The 13,216-nt window shown below is 35.8% G+C and overlaps 1 protein-coding gene and 1 pseudogene across 2 annotated transcripts; both read left to right on the forward strand.

The window, feature by feature from the left end:
- The first annotated feature begins 196 nt into the window (after positions 1–196).
- LOC121792306 (protein SUPPRESSOR OF QUENCHING 1, chloroplastic-like) lies at positions 197–758 on the forward strand. Of its 2 annotated transcripts, none has more exons than XM_042190199.1 (3): positions 197–305; positions 421–521; positions 614–758. In XM_042190199.1, the coding sequence occupies exons 1-3, from the start codon at positions 296–298 to the stop codon at positions 746–748; spliced, it is 246 nt and encodes an 81-aa protein (XP_042046133.1). In that variant the 5' UTR covers positions 197–295; the 3' UTR covers positions 749–758. The 2 variants fall into 2 exon arrangements, with proteins under 2 accessions (XP_042046133.1, XP_042046132.1); XM_042190198.1 differs by lacking the exon at positions 197–305 and adding an exon at positions 315–339.
- Positions 752–12,056, forward strand: LOC121778738 (annotated as a pseudogene).
- The last annotated feature ends 1,160 nt before the right edge of the window (positions 12,057–13,216 follow it).

Here is a 13,216-nt window from a genome sequence, read left to right on the forward strand (position 1 = left end):
TAAAATTTTAAAAAAAAAGACGCATGAGGGAGATGCGTCTCTTCCTAAGACGCATGACCCTCATGCGTCGTTAAAAAAAATGAAAAAAAAGAGAGACGCATGACCCTCATGCGTCTTTATGAAAGACGCATAATCGTCATGCGTCTCATTAAAAGGAGACGCATGAGAGTCATGCGTCTCTCCCAAACCCGGAACAAAAAAAAGTCCAGTACAAACGAGGAATGATAACGCTAGTCTAGAACAAAAATAGAAAAACCCCGGAGTTCAAGTCACGGTTGAAGACTTCGTGCCTTTCATGGGCACAGGTAGGTGATCTCATGTTTTTGTTTCCACTAGTTTGTATGTCTGATCCTCTTGTTTCTTATCAATGTGCAATCTCTAGAGATATTTTTTAAGATGTGGTCCATTAATTTGAATCAGGCGAATCTAAATTTTTGGGAGGTGTTGCCTCTGTAAAGGGCGTGGAGGGATTTAATCCCGAGTCAGCAAAGAAGAGATTCTTTGAGATATATCTGGATAAGGTGATTCAACATAATTTCATGCGATTCATTTATTTACCCATTTCATTAAATTGATAATCAGTGTGATTTCATGAACACATTTAACTTTGTAGTATGCAAAGCCAAATTCTGGCATAGGCTTCCCTGGTGCATACGAACTTGTAGTGCAGATATACCTGCAACGAAAGCATTTTAATGCTCATTTTCACAAATTTTATTTGCTGTTGAATGTTACTGCTACTGAATAACTGTGTAAAACCAAAGGCCTTAAAGTTGCTGTTGCATCTAGTGCTGACCGTATCAAGGTTGATGCCAATTTAGCAGCTGCTGGTTTGCAATTATCAATGTGAGTTTAGTTTTAAAATCTTGATAACATTGTTTACACGGTGAAAAGCAATCTTGAAGTAACAATGGAGAAAAGGTTGTACTAACAAAGGGAAAGAATGTTAACTTTGTCTCAAGACTCATTTGAGCTTGAACCTCCTTTAATGGCAGGAATGCTGATTCATCCTAGGCATTTTAATCAATGTCATTGTTATTCTAAACTCTAGCTCCATATGAGTGTTAATGCGACTGTGTGAATACTTGGACATAGTGTGTCGTAATGACCATATGCAAATACTCCCTCCGTCCCCAAAGAGTATGAACTTTGGGTTTAGCACGACTTTTAATGCATTATTGGTAAAATAAGAGAGAGAGAGATAGAGAAAGTTTTTTAATTATTGTTAGTGGGGAATGGTCCCACCTCATTAGAGAGAAGAGAATTTCCAAAATTGGAATGTTCATACTCTTTGGGGAAGGACGAAAAAGGAAATAGTGCATACTCTTCAGGGACGGAGGGAGTAATGATTAGTCAATACAACCATCCCAGATCGACCATTTAAATAATGCAAGGCACTTGTGATGGCTACTGACGTATTCATCATGTAATGATTTACAAACTTTTTTTTGTGATTATACCATTTTCCAGGTTGTGAGTCTGTTCTGTTTCTGTTACATGAACAGGTTTGATGCTATTGTGTCAGCTAATGCATTTGAAAACTTGAAACCTGCTCCTGATATTTTCTTAGCTGCATCGAAGATATTGGACGTGCCAACAAATGAGGTGTGCTTCACACTGCTTCTATAACCTCCTTTCTTGGTGGCTATTGTCCTTTGGTTCTTATTCTTTGTTATTTATTTGGGTGTCGGGGCAAAAACTTCAGATATCTGTACATTGTAAAATATCTAGTTACTGCACTTCACTGCAAAAACTCATTGATCCTTTTGAAATATAAATATTGAGGGATTGCCCAGTATAAAAAGATTGCCAGAACTTAGACTGATGGCGGGAATCTTTGTGCAGTGCCTTGTGATTGAAGATGCATTAGCAGGAATTCAAGCTGCAAAATCTGCTGGCATGAGGTAAGAATTTGTGGCATATTTATCTCTTGGATTGTTCAGCATTGCTCCCGACTCTTTCTGCAGGGTTCTCTTTGTTGCATTTGAGTACATTGATGTAAGACTAATTTCACTTCACATGCCAAATTTTCGTCAAAATTATCATATGTAATGAGATTTTTGAAGTACAGCATGTTGTAATAGGATGGGCTATACCAATTAATGTATGGAAAAGTGTGACTACATGCTCCACATTATAACAGTGTAAAAAGCACAGAGAAGTTTGAAATGTTTTTGGTTTGATACCCAACAGCAAGTGACACGACCTTACTATATCCCAGACTTTATTTGCGAAGTCCTCTAGGTTTTAAGTGCTTGCTTTTTCCTTTAAAACCAAAGGAACCAGGATATGCTGGGTACAGTCACATTCTATAAGAACAAATCAATAAAGATTGCCACACACCCATAAAAGCCCCACCTTTTTAGACAGCTTGTTCGGCAATTGGTCTGGTTTCACCACTGCCTTTTTTTTCCCTCTCTATTAGGTTCGTGCACGACTCACAATACTTTTCACAAATTTAAAGCTTGACCATTTCTCCACTCGGCACTCACACACCACCAACCATTTTATTAAAACCCTTGCTGTTGATGGAGGGATATCTCCTGTTTAGAGTTTCTATCTTATTATGACTATCATGTAGTTTGTTTTTTTACTTTTGTTTTGTATATTTTTTATATATCTGTTCTTGGTTTTTGTGTGATTAACAGTTTGAACTCTTTGATAAGAGGAAAGTAGGTGTGGGGAAGGGTTTGGACCCTAACTCTGTTGTCTAGAGGTTATAAAGCATTATCATATTATTCAAATGTATCAGTTTAATGTTGAGCATCGGTCTACTTTCTTTTATTTTTGCTGATCATCAATTGAATGTCACCCCCTTTCCTCTCCTCTTTCTCATTTTGATAAATTTATGTGTTTTAAGAGAATTTGGTGTGCTTGCAGATGTATAGCTGTTACAACGACATTAGCTGAAGATACTTTGAGGGCTGCTGGTCCATCACTTATCAGGAAGGAGATAGGAGATATTTCCCTTGATAATATTCTTAATGGTGGCTCTGATTCTCATAGTATGTAGTTGTGGAAGTACACATTATTTCCATTTTGCATCATAAATGATGAACTAGGCTGAGACTCCTCTTGTATAAGATCTGAAACATATTTCATATAAAGTCCCATGTACTTGACAGATTTTATCCATTTTGATGAATAAAAATTTTGTTTTCACTATTTATGTTTTTTTGTTGCTATAAACTTCGTTCTTTCTTTCAGACAATCAAGGGTAAATTCTCTTAGCTATGCACTTTCTGAAATAGCATTGGTGCTTGATGTTGAAAATTTCTGATGCAAAACAATATCTAACGACAAGAAATATTGCAGATCCAGAGAGGCAACCTTCTCAAAACAATAGTGCTTCCACACAAAGTCTGTCCGATTTGTACAGTAAAGAAAGTGAAGCATTTCAGGGTAAAGATTCTATGGCAGATCCAATCTTCTCATTTGGAGGGTAAGGTTCTATTTATCAATTTTGGTTTTTGCATAGGAACTGCAATATCTAGATGACCTCTTAAACTAGTTAGAAACCTATTATTGGGAAATGCAATTTTGTTTACTCTCATAGAGTTTGCTAGAAAAAGATCATCTAGGATTGGACATTAGGAATGCTATGTTCCAATTTGTTGTGGCCAGATGGCCTCAGTAGATATCTGACTCTGCTATTAGTCATGATTGCCTATTTTAGTTACTGAATTGAATGACTGTACATTTTTATTTTGTCTATAAAGTAAATAAGCACCTGACTTCAAATTTGTTTGGTCTCTTCTTCATACTCATCACATGTTTTTCACTTACCAGTTATTCATGATGAGCTTTAAATGCTATGAGTAGTGTAAAAAGGACCATTCAGTCCGTTACTACTTGAATTGTAGAATGATTCTTTGACAGGTTTCAGGGTTCTCGGCGTAATATTTTGAGATATGGAAGTTTGGGAATCGCTCTTTCTTGCATTGCCTTTATTGTCACAAACCGTAAGGTATACTACTTTTATTTAAAAAATGCAACTTGGGAAATTGATGACCTATGCTTCATTAGTTTAATTAAAGATGTATCTTTGCAAGCTTTCTTGTCTATGCAGGCTATGCAGTATGCATCTCCAAAAGCCATCTGGAATGCATTATTTGGGGCTGGCAGTCCTTCTTTTGGACCCAAAAAAGGTCTATCATCAATAAACTTTTGTTAATTTCATCATCCTTATGATCTATGTTTTTCGCTGTTGATTATGAGATAAAAAAAAATACAATCTAGTCCCTTTTGATTGGTTGCAGAAGAATCTCGTGATGATAGAATCCAACAGTTTGTCAACTACATATCTGATCTGCAGAAAAGGTACATAGAACTTTGATTTTGTTAATAAATTTTTAAGATACTTATTCAAACTGACGTGTGCTACTTTTTGTTATATAAGGGAACTGTGACAACTGTACTGGAGTTTCCATCTAAGCTAGACTGGCTAAACACGGCTCCCCTTCAGCTACAAAGGGTATATCAGTGCACTATTAAGTTTGCTTTTTTAATTTTAGTCTGACCTGATTGAATAGGTTCACTTGAAAAGAAAATATGTTCCAATCTATACGCCCGCTTAGATGGTAGAAGCAAGTATAGATCAAGTACACAGTGCTACTTCTAATAAAATCCTTTTATCGGACAGGATTCGAGAGGAAAAGTGGTTATTCTCGATTTTTGGACCTATTGCTGCATAAACTGCATGCATGTCTTACCAGATCTTGAGTTTATTGAGAGAAAGTATAAAGATGCGCCGGTATGATCTTTTTCTTCTCTCCTTTTTTTATTTCTTATTATTTCTCTAGTTGTTTTATTTACGTTATAGTTGATCGGGGTGAAAGTTATCTGGTTCAAGAGTTGCTTTTATGTTGATTTCATTTATGTTCTATCTCAATTCAAGTTCCTTTCTTTTCTTTCAAATTTTTTAATCACTTGATAATTTATATAAATGGAAAATGATGTCCACTAAAAAATTTACTATAACCTCTATTCAGCAAAAGGTGATTATGTCCATCAATTTTAGTTATTGTTGAAACTCTCATATCTTATCCCATATCAACTTGGCAAGGATCTTGTGTAATCTATATTTGAGTAAATAACCCTCCCCCCTTATGAGGCCTTTTAAGGGGGTGAGTGACTCATTTCTACATGAATATCAGAACAGAACCAAGTCGATTATGGATCTCTTTGTCTATCTCTTTGTTTCACACGTGGAAGTTTGATGTGCATTCCTGCCCACATGTCATTTGGTGTTCACCATCTAAATTTATGTAGAAGATACAATCTATAAATTATTTCATGATAATGAATTCCCATGTTGTTTATAACTTTATTATGTCATGGTTTGTAAATGTTGTGAGTAATATATGGTCATTGCAGTTTGCTGTAGTAGGAGTTCACTCTGCCAAGTTTGATAACGAGAAAGACTTGGAGGCTATTAGAAATGCAGTTTTAAGATATGGAATCACTCACCCGGTATGTTTATGCATTCACCTGACTGTTTTTTGGCTATTAAATTTTGACAGTGTGACTTAGGCAGGACCATCTAACTTAACAAAGTCAGGAGCATGGAGAATTTAAGATTATTACCAATAAGATGAAGTAGTAAGGCCCTTCTTGCTATGATGGAATGGAATGAGGGTGGAAAAGGAATAAAGGTTGGAATGAAATGACAATTCTTTGCATTTTTATTTCATTCCTTCCTTCATTCCATCATACCAAGCAAATGAATAGCATGGAAGTAGGAATCACATAGCATTCCATCATACCAAGAAGGGCCTGATACTTTGCACATTCCGATTTCCAAATATGTAAAGGTGCCAAATAAGACATTTGGATCAACATTATACAAGCATATAATTTTTACAAATATAAAGTGACACTTTAAGGTTACTTTCTATATCTGATCCCTTTTTTTCGAATACTAAAGCTGATCCTTAATTAAGCAGAAATAAGCTATAGTTTATGTTACTGGTTGCTGATTCTTTATTCCATTCAGGGCTAAATACCACCAGTCCACCACCCACAAACTCCTAATGGAAAAAAGGAATGTAAATAAAATTTTAAAAAGCTCAAAAAAGGTGAATACGAAGGGAAATGAAAAAAGAAGAATTAAGCCAAAGAAAGTGGTTTGTTGCATTGTTGGTGGAAGTGGTAGCAGCAGCCATGCTGGCCAAGAATAGATATGCGAATAGTATAAAAGGGGAGTAACAACATATGAAAGAAAAATTAGATCTAGATGGATCAAGTTTTATCACCACAATCAATCCAACACCACTGACTTCTATGTAAATATATTCATGCCTATCTATGCATAATCGACTTTCTGGAAAGGCCAATCATATTTTGATTAGTCATCACTGTGCTACTTTTTGAAACTGACTCAGGTGGTGAATGATGGTGATATGTATTCGTGGAGAGAGTTGGGTATAAACTCATGGCCTACATTTGCCATTGTTGGGCCAAACGGGAAGCTTATAGCACAAGTATCTGGTGAGGGTCCGGAAGGTAATCACTTATGCATTGAGTAACACAAAAATAATTCATCATTTTCTCTTTACCTCTGGATTATTTGTCTCTAAACTTTCTAGTGCTGATGTGTATGTATAGGAAAGAGATAACTGTGCTTGCATCAGGTCAGTTTTGGGCTTAATTCAGTTATATGACTGTCTAATTGTTGGCATCACGTTCTTTTAGTAGTTTTGGTCCAACCCATTACTAATACCTGATTGTGATTGATTATCTGATTCACTTTCAACTCAGTAGTCTGCTAATAATTTGGTTTGTTTCTTGTCCTTGTTTCTCTCTTCCTATTAAGCTTATGTAGAACAGATATTATGTTCATGATGTTTCACTGCTATTGTTTCAATTTGTTTCTGAGTCTATCCATCTAGGGTCTGTACCCATTAGAAATCACTGCATTTCCATTTTGGATTGTATAATATTGTTGTTCCGGAATGTATATACTTTCTACAGTTTATCACAATTAGGCATCGTTGTAACTTAAAATAAGGTTCATTTGCTGATCAAATATATTATACTCAGTACTGAACGATATAAACAGCATTAACTTTGTATATGCCTTCCTTCGCAAGGATCTTGATGATTTGGTTGAAGCAGCATTACTATATTATGGTAGTAAGAAAGTATTAGACAACAGACCTCTACCTTTGAGTTTGGAAAAGCACAATGATCCTCGATTATTGACATCACCATTGAAATTTCCTGGTAAATTGGAGGTTGATGTTCTCAATAACAGGCTCTTCATTTCTGACAGCAACCACAACCGCATAGTAAGTGTCCATTATCTACCCTAATCTCCTTGTCTTTGTAAAAGGGAAGGCTTCTTCCTCTCTTTGTGATTCCGCTTCTGTAATCGTGTCTCAAAAGGTTAGCAATTACACTATTGCATTTGTTTGCCTTTTCCAAGAGTGAGATGCATCATTCAATTGGTATCATTAAAAAACCATCACATTCCATCTTTGTATTGCTTTTTTTAAAATCATTTTTCGGTGATGTACAGTTGATTATACTAGGATGAAAAATAAGCAGGAAAATACATAAAGTTTCAGCATTTTCTAGAAATGTTAGCTTTTAAAACACATCCTAAGCTGCATAGCTTATCTTCATTTTCATAAAGTGATATTGCCAGGGGCCAAATCATATATTCTCAGCACACATTATCTTATTATTTTCAATGGAAGCCAAAGCTTGTGGAGATGCGCGTAAACTGAGAATACCTATTCGAGTCTTGATTGGTTTCAGGTAGTCACTGATCTTGATGGTAACTTCAAAACGTAAATTGGAAGCTCTGGAGAAGAGGGCTTTCGTGATGGTAACTTTGATGATGCCATGTTCAACCGCCCACAGGTAATAGTATTTTGCTCGTGCATTTTGAATCTGGCGGTGCTGAAATAGTGATCACATTTTGTATGATTTGTAGGGACTTGCCTATAATGCGAAGAAAAACCTCCTATATGTAGCTGACACTGAAAATCACGCTCTAAGGTAGCAGTTCCCCATGGAATTTTTTTTAGCTTTCTGCATTCTGAATGCATTTTCCTTTGTATTCTTTAGGGTGATTGATTTCGTCAATGAGACCGTGCAAACACTTGCTGGAAATGGAAAAAAGGGTTCTGACTACCAGGGAGGAGGGTCCGGAACATCTCAGGCAAGATTTTCTATTTTACTATTCACAGATAGTACTTGATCATTTGACAATGTTATGATATGAGGATTTTATTATACTATGTTTTTAATCTTTTGATTGTGAACTTAATTAGCAGAAGAGACTGAAATGATAAGCTCACTGCATGGCTTGACATTCTTAAATTCTTATATTTTCAGCTCCTTAATTCACCCTGGGATGTCTGCTTTGATCCTGTAAACGATATGGTTTACATTGCAATGGCCGGCCAGCATCAGATTTGGACATATGCACCAGATGGAACTACTAGAACTTTTAGTGGTGACGGCTATGAAAGAAATTTGAATGGTTCGAGGTAAAAGATGTGTTGCAGTTATGCTGAAGTTAGGCTTCTGAACTGAAAAGTGACATGAATTCGCCTCATATTAGGTGTCACGAGCTGGATTGTCATGACATTTTATACAGTTTTCACAAGCAAATATGGATCTTCACCAGTCTATGACTATGACTATAAAATCCAAGACCAGTGTTTATTTTCATCTTTAGTCACTTGTTTGCGTATGCCATTGCCTAAACAGTTAGTGATGATATACTTTGATAGTGATAATTATCATAGTTTTCATTGAATTGCTAACTTGCTTTAGGCTAAAAAATTACCCGTGAAGCATAGAAATCATCATACTTGTGTGATTCTTATCTTGCACAATATCTGTGCTTTCTGGGATTATTCATTTATTCTAATATTTATCCTGACTGTGAGTTCTTTAATACGCTGATACAGTTCTGGAAACACTTCATTTGCTCAACCGTCTGGAATTACATTGTCACTTGGTACATGTTGACACATCAAAATTAGCTGCATATTATTGGTGAACTGCTATGGTTTATATGATAAATTGTAAATTTTGAATATTAGTACTCGTTTCGTTTGGTAGATTTAAAGGAAGCATATATTGCTGATAGTGAGAGTAGCTCAATTCGAGCGCTAGATATAAAAACAGGAGGATCAAGGTTACTAGCTGGTGGAGATCCGATATTCTCGGACAATTTGTTTAAGGCATTTCTTCTACCCGCTCAAAGTTTATAATCTAGCACTATATATGCAAAAAGTAAACATATTTGTTAACTTCACTTTGTTATTTGTTGCAGTTTGGAGACAATAATGGAGTAGGTTCTGAAGTACTTCTTCAGCATCCTTTGGGAGTATTTTGTGGCAGTGATGGTCATATTTATAAAGCAGATTCTTATAACCACAAGGTAACTGCATAAGAAGATGATAGGAACATGAGCTTTGTAGGTGTAAGAGTGCTATTCTACTATTTTATTTTAGAATAAAGTTCACCCTCTGCTTGTTAATTTACATTTCAGATTAAGAAGCTGGATTTAGCTAGTAAACGAGTCACTACATTAGCTGGCACCGGGAAGGCTGGATTCAAGGACGGACCAGTTCTGGGAGCCCAGGTTGAAAAGAAGCTTATATTTACCTCTTTAGTATTTATTTAATTTGAATGCACATGTTACTGCAGATATTACTTTTTCATGACCCTAAACTGCAATGGGTATAAGGAAGGGATATGCTCCATTCACAACCTTATACCTTGTTTGTTTTGACGTATTAAAAAATCTGAACAAACTGTCTACAATTTCGGGCAAAACCTTTTCCCTTGGCAATGTATAATTTTATACCAAGGGAGGATTTTATAATCTTATACAACCTTTTAGGCTTTTATCATTCAAAGCAAATAAGGTGTAAAAATGTGGTAAGGATTTTATAATACCACCTTTTAGGCTTTTATTCCTCAGTGGAGTGAAAACAGGGAATAAGAAAGAGTGGGAGTATGGCATAGAAAGGAGGAATTTAAAGGGTGAGGCCTCGTTTTCTCTTACAACCAAACTGAACGCACCCTTAGAGTAAAGTATATGAGATGAATATGAATGATTGTGAACATTATGCTTTAATCTTTTGTTATCCTTATATGTAGGTAATAGGAATCATTCAAACTATTGAATACCGAGTTTAACATTAAAATGATCCTAATTCAACCTAGAAGTCTTTAAATTATTATATGCTTGAATATACATGTATACGATTAGCATCACCCTGACGGTTTGTTTTGTCCCTTGAAATATTATCGCTGATGTATTCTAAATGTGCAGCTTTCTGAGCCTTCCGGACTCGTCGAAGCTGGCAATGGTAATTTCTCTGCTGCAAGCTCAGTTGAAAGAAGGGTTGTTAATATTGTACTACAGTCTTTCTACAATTGGTTGATTGAAATTTTTAAAAATAACTTTCGAAATAGATTGGATGATGGTTTATATGTGAAAATAGTGTATGAGTATTTTGTGGTTGGGATCGGATGCGTCTTCTTCCACAGCTTGACTTATGTTTTCACCTCATAGTCAAGAAACCTTATATTTGACATTGTTTCAGGAAAAGATTACTCATAGCTGATACAAATAATAGCTTAATAAGGTACTTGGACCTGAACAAGAAAGTACCAGCACTTCTTACTCTGGAGCTGAAAGGCGTCCAACCTCCTGCTTCAAAATCAAAATCACCACGCCGTCTAAGGAGGAGAGCCACATCTGACACGGAGACCGTAGCCATTGATGGTGGTTCCATCAATGAGGGCAGACTATGTCTGGAAATACGGGTACTAGAAGGCTACCATTTCTCAAAGGTTCGCTTTGTCTCTCTCTCTCTCTCGATTAAATATGTAGACAGTATATTCTGATGTTCATATTCTATAATAATCTGTTCTTATTGTTCCACACTTTACATTTCCATCCAACTTTCAATGCATGTACATATAACTAGGAAGCACAAAGTAAATTCAGTGTGGAAGTTGAGCCGGAAAATGCAGCATCTGTCGATCCTATGGATGGTAATATCAGCCCTGAAGGGTCAGCGGTTTGTTAAGGACCTAAATCCCTAACGTTCGGTAGAACGGAGAACAACTATGAAGAGATAAATCCGGCGCCCGTGTGGGTCGGTGGAGGAAGAATCTGGGTGGCTGTGCGCGGGTTCCAACCCGTCGGGCAGCAGGTGGCGTAGGGATTAAGGATTCAACGTATTATGCAAGGGACTTGGCCAAAATAATATATTCATTGAATAATTAAAATGATAACATCCTCTCCTATTTATAATACTAGAATACTACTACCATAACTTATTGAATAAGAAAATAAAGATATGGAAAAGATACTATGAATCAAAAAGATAACTAAATAAAAGATATGGAAGATATGGCAATGTCTCGTATCATGGTTCTACAGTTCAAACGATCCTCCCCTTCACCTTCTAAGTGTAGAATTTTCTGCAAGGTAATTTCTATCTTTAACTTCCTTGTTTAAAATAGTACTAGTATAACTTTTGTTTAGTTCCTTCTATTTCTGTTTTAATAATCAAAGTTCCTTTTATATGTTGTCCAAAGCATTGTAGACAGATACCTGATTATATTGGTTTCATATTTCTGTTTGCTTTAGAAGGTAGTAGTAGTAGTAGTACATGGTATGCTATTCTTTTCTCCGAACAAGACTAGAGAAATTGGTTTGAAGGAAATGTTGAAGAAATGTGAATAAAGTGTATGTTGGTAACATTGATCGGCAGGTATACTACTGTAAGGAAGATGAAGTGTGTCTATACCAGCCTTTGATGTTTGAAGTGTCTTTTCTAGAAGTTGCTCCCGACCAAGCAACCGCAGCGGAGATACCATTGCAGTACGTCGTGAAACCTAAAACGGAGACATACAATCAGCAAACTCCACTCGCCCGCTGAGCTTCACTGGTCAAATTACATGTACTTGTATTGCATTTATCCAGCCATTCTGCAGATATTGTTGATTAAGAAAAATGTTCATGTATTAATATAATCTCACATTAAAAACCAATCTTTGTTCTGAAGACTGCTTCATTGAAGAAAAAGCAATTTATGACATAAGAGTCATAAACAAATTGTAAACAAATGTAAAGGGAGAATGTGAGTGGAATGTGAGATCCATTTAAAATAGTATTAATTTTATAATGGATTGTGAGTGTAAAAAATTGGTGAAATGTAGTATCTGTATATTAAAAGTGGAATAAAGTATATAGTTCTATAAATCGTAGATAACCAAAAATAGTAAAATAATTCTTTAAATGGTGGACAAATAAAACACACGAGTCTAACCCTTTTATTTTGGGAGGATGCTTAAATTGTCCAAATTAAGGGTATAAGTATAACTTATAGTGTTCGCCCTTGGCCTACGCGGATTAGAATTTAATCGTTTGATGTCTGCTTGTTCTCCCCTCTCCTTTCCCCTATTTCTAGGGCCACGCCCAACTATGATCGTTCTAAAATTGCAATCTCTGGATTTTTTTTCCCGCCAAAAGGTCGACTTCCACGCGCCTGGGAAATAATCTCGTGTCGTTGTTTTCTGCCTTCATTTGAGAAAATGAGTTTGGTTAAATAATTTTCCATGGGGAACTGCAACCTTAGAGCATTTCCAACCATTTACACTAAACTCAAACTTATTTTAGTATTCAATGAGCTATAGGATATACCTAACAAAACAAGTAATCAGTGACAAGTTGATCCATCAGCCCAGAATCAATCGATCTTAATGAGTAAGATCAACGGCCAAGATTAAAACATCTATTACAAACTATTTCCCATTTGAAGTGTTGAGTTGGCTTAAGCACAAAAGCTACAGTTCGGTTTTTGAAATATAATTGATTTTTAATCATTTATTTATATTAAAATTTGTATTTGTTAAACTTTTGTCCATCTTGCGACACGTCTAACATTTACATTTGTCATAATATTTGAACGTTGAAATTATCCACATACGAAACATCTAAGTATACAATAATAACGCGAATATGCGACCGGGAAGGAAATTAATTGGGGGTGATGAATATCACGTAACACATGTATGTCTACTTGATTAAAATAATTAATTAATAGGAGTATAATTTAATGGCACTCCATCGCCACCCTAGACTAATTTTTTAGCCCAAATTTGGGTGCTGGGAATATACCCAAATTTCATCCGTTATAAACTTTGCATCGTCGGGATTGGAATTGCAATCTTT

The sequence above is a fragment of the Salvia splendens genome, chromosome 2 (genome assembly GCF_004379255.2).
Source record: "Salvia splendens isolate huo1 chromosome 2, SspV2, whole genome shotgun sequence".
Classification (NCBI taxonomy): domain Eukaryota; kingdom Viridiplantae; phylum Streptophyta; class Magnoliopsida; order Lamiales; family Lamiaceae; genus Salvia; species Salvia splendens.

Excerpts from the sequence above, each read along its gene's own strand:
- LOC121792306 (XM_042190198.1), top strand. The coding sequence starts at position 318 with ATGTTTTTGTTTCCACTAGTTT. Across the intron at positions 340-420 it reads GTTTTTGTTTCCACTAGTTT|GCGAATCTAAATTTTTGGGA; the intron begins GTATGTCTGATC and ends AATTTGAATCAG. Across the intron at positions 522-613 it reads TTGAGATATATCTGGATAAG|TATGCAAAGCCAAATTCTGG; the intron begins GTGATTCAACAT and ends TTAACTTTGTAG.